Source organism: Pteropus vampyrus, unplaced genomic scaffold (assembly GCF_000151845.1).
Source record: "Pteropus vampyrus isolate Shadow unplaced genomic scaffold, Pvam_2.0 Scaffold94, whole genome shotgun sequence".
Classification (NCBI taxonomy): domain Eukaryota; kingdom Metazoa; phylum Chordata; class Mammalia; order Chiroptera; family Pteropodidae; genus Pteropus; species Pteropus vampyrus.
Genome location: NW_011888875.1, coordinates 95,699 through 101,127, shown reverse-complemented (window position 1 = coordinate 101,127; position 5,429 = coordinate 95,699). Strand labels below are relative to the sequence as shown.

The 5,429-nt window shown below is 39.5% G+C and overlaps 1 protein-coding gene across 1 annotated transcript in view; it reads right to left on the bottom strand.

Moving 5' to 3' along the window:
* ZNF622 (zinc finger protein 622) overlaps window positions 1-5,429 on the bottom strand; it is a gene marked incomplete at its 5' end in the record, with an annotated part of 12,521 nt that overhangs the window by 4,698 nt on the left and 2,394 nt on the right. The window contains one exon of the mRNA XM_023532948.1: window positions 2,504-2,656. Coding sequence (XP_023388716.1) covers window positions 2,504-2,656 — 153 coding nt within the window. The remainder of the gene's footprint in view (window positions 1-2,503; window positions 2,657-5,429) is intronic.

Below are 5,429 nucleotides of genomic sequence, written 5' to 3'. Positions count from 1 at the left end.
GCTCTCAAAAGGTGAGCCTGGGCCAATGGTATCAGCATTGCCTGCGAGCTTACTACAAGTTATGTTTTCATAAGAATGTTAATTAGGAAATAAGCAATCAAACACCTTTCCAGACAGATGTAGAAATTTAACCACTACATATACACAAGACATGAAACATCTATTTCACAGAAAATGAACACAGAAAATACGTGTACAGTTTCTAGGAAAGTTTGAAATTTACATATTTAAAACCATTTCTTTCAGAATCCTCTGTGTAAGACAGGTGGCTGTATTTGCTTTTAGGATCTAGATCCTTAATTGACATGAGAAAATTCTGCCAGGTTATTTTAAGTCCCTCTATCTGGCAAGCTACCTGAAACAGTTTGCTTGCTACACAGATACAGAAAAGTAGTTGCCTCTTTTTGTGATCAGACTCAAGGGATAGCAAAAAGAAACTTTCAAATCAAAGACGATACATGGGCTTTGGATACCAACGTGGATGAAAACATGACATGCTTCCCCGAACCTGACTGTTCTGGCAGCTTAGCGTTAACAAAGCTTCTGACCACAAGACGTAAGGGTGGCACAGCTGACGGATAACAACACAACTTAAACAACACAACTTAAACGGAGGCTCTAGCAGGAAACTCCAGCATCGTTTGTTGTGATTTTTCTATTTGCAACGTTAGGTCAGGACGCTCCAGGTTTGTAATGATGGCTACCTCGGAATCATTAAATAATAATGCCAGTTATTAGTACATAATAAATCAATATACTTATATTATTAAGCAGTACTTGGAAATGTTTATTGAAGTTTGGCTTTTTAAAACATCCTTGAAAAGGTGTCATTACTCAATGCCAACGTTTCCGACAGCTGGCAGGAGAAATAAAACACGCAGTGTTTAGAGCCGCCCTTGCCCTTTGACAATGACAGTGAGCATCTGACATGAAGCACCAAGTATAATGTGCTAACAGCTCAACTTAAAGGCCCGTATCAACGAAAATTATTTTTAGAACACACTGACTGCACAATATATATAACAGGTAGCTTATATGAGTTATGGTGAAGTCACAACCTGTCCATCTACCTGTCACCACAGCAATAACCACTTACGGTAATTTTCCTAAGATTAGTTATGTATCTCTTGTGGATCCACCAAGTTTCATCTGGCGTCAGCAGCTAACTCGATGTGTCTTTCACACTAACTTACTCCTCAAGAACTGAACAGCAAAGAACTCAAGCAACACAGCCAGATCAGTTTTCAAAACAATGCCCACAGTGCCCTCTACCGGATGCTCTTTGTTACTGGCTCTGGGAAAGCTAATTGATCTGAAGTAACTAGATTTTAGGTACCACAACTGCTGCTTTTGAAACCAGTTTAAAGCTAAATCTACTAAATGTAGTGAATAAAATATGACTAAGCTCTTCACATTAGAATCTTTCTCAAATTAGCTTCATGGCAACATCCACGCCAAGCCTTTCCATAGAAAAAAACACATGTGTGGCCTAGTTAGGAACCTTTGGTCTTTCCTGATGAGTCTGTCTGTCTGAAAGTAGTTATTTCGCAGTACTCTAGCACCAAACCAGTCACCTCACTACTCCCAAGCCTACCTCAGAGAGCTCTCCTGAGGTTTATTATCCAGCACCTTAAAATAGCATGACTCAGTAAACAGCCTGCAGCTGTGAGTGAGGAAACCCAGGCTTTAAAAACCAGGGATATTGGACCTTCAAGCTCATCTCATGCCACCTTCGTTGACTGTCTGATGATGCAGAGGCAAAGCAATCTGCTCCCAGTATTGCAGGCAAATGTGATTCCAAGCCCCGGAGGCTTGTTGTGAAAATAAAATATCTGCCTGAATGTGCTCACTGCTCAGGAAATACCAGGTATTATTAGGATCTTATTATCTTATCATCTCTACCATCCCGTTCCCTTTCTTATCAGCTAATCATAACACCGTAAACAATAGTGGATGCTTCTCATATTCACAGCTTTCCTTCATCTCTTCATTCCTTTGTTAAATTCCCATGATTATGAATACTGTTCCCCAAAGCAGAAGGCAGAATTCAAACTCTAAGCCTCCCCCCGACCATCAGAAACAGGCAACCCAGGCACCGCTAATCAGATCCACGCATGCCAGACACCATTCAGAAGTCTGAGCAAAACAAGGAAACAGGAATCAGTTCAAGGAATAAGATGAAGGACAAGATTAACAAGAAAAACCTAGACGGGGCCAAAAAATAAATCAAAGGAATAGAACAGGTCTACATATTTGAAAAGAAATTATATGACTGATCTAGGCATTGAGTCAGAACAGAAATGAGCAAAAACACTGATCCAGTTTAAACAAAAAAGCCAACACAGAGCTGAGGGGCAACCTTCAGAGTGTACCACGCACCTGAGAACACGAATACACATTTTAAGTTCTATGTTCTATTTCCCTCAGTATGGAAAAGGATGGATAGGAACAGACGTCTCCAACGGCTCGCTGGCCTTGAGTTACTTGTGACAAATGCACTTACCAGAAGGTAGGATCAGCTCCATGGTTTCATCATCGTAGTCCAAGGTCTTTTCTGAGGGCAGCTCCTCAGTCCCATCGGGCCCCTCCCCCTCCTTGTGATCTGGGTAGCTACTCCTGGAACACAGTGAAAGGGTGTTAATGAATAGACTGATATCTCAAATTTAACTAAAAGACATAAATTGTATTTGCAAAGGGGCAGACCCACTAGCTACCGTAGAGGGGTGGTACACAGATGCAGCGACAACAAGCTGTTAGCATTTTCTCTGCAGTAAAAGTGGGCAAATGACTTATGAACTCAAAACGAATCACGGAACTAAATGAAAAATGTCAACTATAAAAAAACTCCTAGAAGATAACAGAAAACAATCTAGATGACTTGGGGTTTGGTGATGACTAGGTATCATTCCAAAGGCTTGATCCAAGAAAGAAAAAAATTGATAAACTAGATTACATCAAAATTAAAAACTTCTACTCTGTGAAAAACTGTCAAGAGAATTAAACTACAACCACAGATGAAAGAAAAGACACATCTGATAAAAAATATGTTATCCAAAGCTATATATTATCCAAAATATTCAAAAAACTCTTAAAACTCAACAATAAGAAAACAAACACCCAATTAAAAAACGGCCCAAAGACCTTAAAGATATACAGCTGGCTAATAAGCACATAAAAAGATGCTCCACATCACATCATCAGGGAAATGCAAATTAAAACAAAGGGATGTTTAAATCTGGCCAAATCCAGAACAGACACCACCAGCGCTGGTGAGAATGTGGAGCAACAGGAACTCCCATGTGTTGCTGGTGCGAATGCAAAACGGCGCAGCCACTTGAGGACAGTTTGGCAGTTTCTTCCAAAACTAATGACATATGGTCATTCTCTTACCATATGGTGCAACAATCTTGCTGCGTGGTATATCCGCAAAGGAGCTGGAAACTTATGTCAACACGAAAATCTGCCCACAGATGTTTACTGCAGCTTTACTCATAATAGCTAAAACTTGGAAGTAACCAAACTGTTCTTCAGTAGGTGAATGGATAAACTGTGGTGCATCCAGACAGTGGTATACTATTCAGACCAAAATGAAATGAGCTGTCAAGCCACGAAAAGGCGTGGAGGAACCTTAAATGCATATTACTAAGTGAAAGAAGCGTCTGAAAAGGCTACATATTGTATGACTCAAACTATATGAAGTTATGTAAAAATCAAATCTATGGAGAAAGTAAAGATCAGTGGTTTCCAGGGTTTGAAATGGAGGCAGGACTATATAGGATTTTTAGGGCAGTGACGCTACTCTGTATGATACTATAATGGTGGATACCTGTTATTATACATTTGTCCAATGAACAACACCAAGACCGGACTCTAATGTAAACTATGGACTTTGATAATGATGAGTCAGTGCAGATTCATCAGTTTAAACAAATGTACAACTAGTGGAGGATGTTGATAATGAGAAAGGCTGTGCATGTGTGTGGGTAGGGAATATATGGGAAATCACTGTACCAGCTGCTCAACTTCGCTATGAATCGAAAATTGTACTTAAAAAAAAAAAAAGTGAGCGAATGACCTAAAACTGAATTCTTTTACCTATTGTTTCTCCCTAGGAAGGAGGCCAGAATAGAAGAGAGAATGTAGAGCTGGAAGATGCAGCTCTTGTCAATTTAACCACTATAATAGGAAGTTCTACAAAATTGATGATTGCCAGATGGGAGGGGTGTTGGCAGGAGGGGTGAAAACGGGAAGGGATTAAGATGTACAGATTGCCAGTTATAAAACAGTTATGGGGATGTAAAATATAGCATAGAGAATATAATCAACAATATTGTAATAACTATGTGTGGTGCCAGATGAGTTCTAGACTTATCAGGGTATCACTTTGTAAGCTACATAAATGTCTAATCACTATGGTGTACACCTGGAACTCATATTGTATGTCAATGGTAATTGCAAAATAAAAATATTTTTTAAAAGTTCTAGAATGTTGCTGTCCAACGGAACTCTGTGATACAGAAATTTTCTATGCCCGTGTGTCTAACAGAGTAGCTACCAATCAGCTGCTTTTAAGCACTGAGCTCTGATGTGATTGTGCAACTGAAGAACTAAATTTAAAAATTTTTAACTTAATTTCTAATTAACTTAAATAGCCACATGAGTACACCTAGTAATTACCATATTGGACAGTGCAGTTCTATAAGAATCTCAACGTTCCCAGAGATGTTCACAAATACATAGAAAATAGAGAAATGCACTAAAATGTTAACAGTAGACAGATAACCCAAAAGGAAAACAAAAAGATTTGATCAAATACTTCACAAAAGACATCGAAATGGCCAATTAATATATAAAAGGTTCTCGACTACAGTCATTACAAAGGAAATGCAAATTAAAACCACAATGAGATTCCAGTACAGAGCCACAAAAGAGACAAAAATGAAAAACTCTTCCTCACTACAAAAATGGGAAATCAGGAGGAAAATGCAAAAAGACAACTGAAATGACTAGGACTTTTCTGAACACCTGTATCAACATGAACTATGTACACCCGGCATGGTAATTATACACACCTACTTGTGTAGCACACACCTGTGCTAGGTCACCGACTCTTCATGCTAGGGATTAGCTGTTCCAGAGTGCCTAGTATAGATTTGGTGTATGACACACGAATTACACAGGTTTCTAGAAAAGGGTGAACTACCTATGGGACAACCTCACCACCAAATGCCTGGTTCAGCAACCATCTCTACTCCTGTAGGAGACAGCCTGTGATTCAAGGCCACTCAGGCCCCATGAAACCTCATTTCTGTGCCTCTGTTCCCAAGGGTAACAGGCATTACGGAACTCCTGACCATTAAACACCCAGTCTGACAAACTTCAGTTTGGGCCTGAGATCTTCTCCTTATTCGACCTATCAGGAGGGAGGG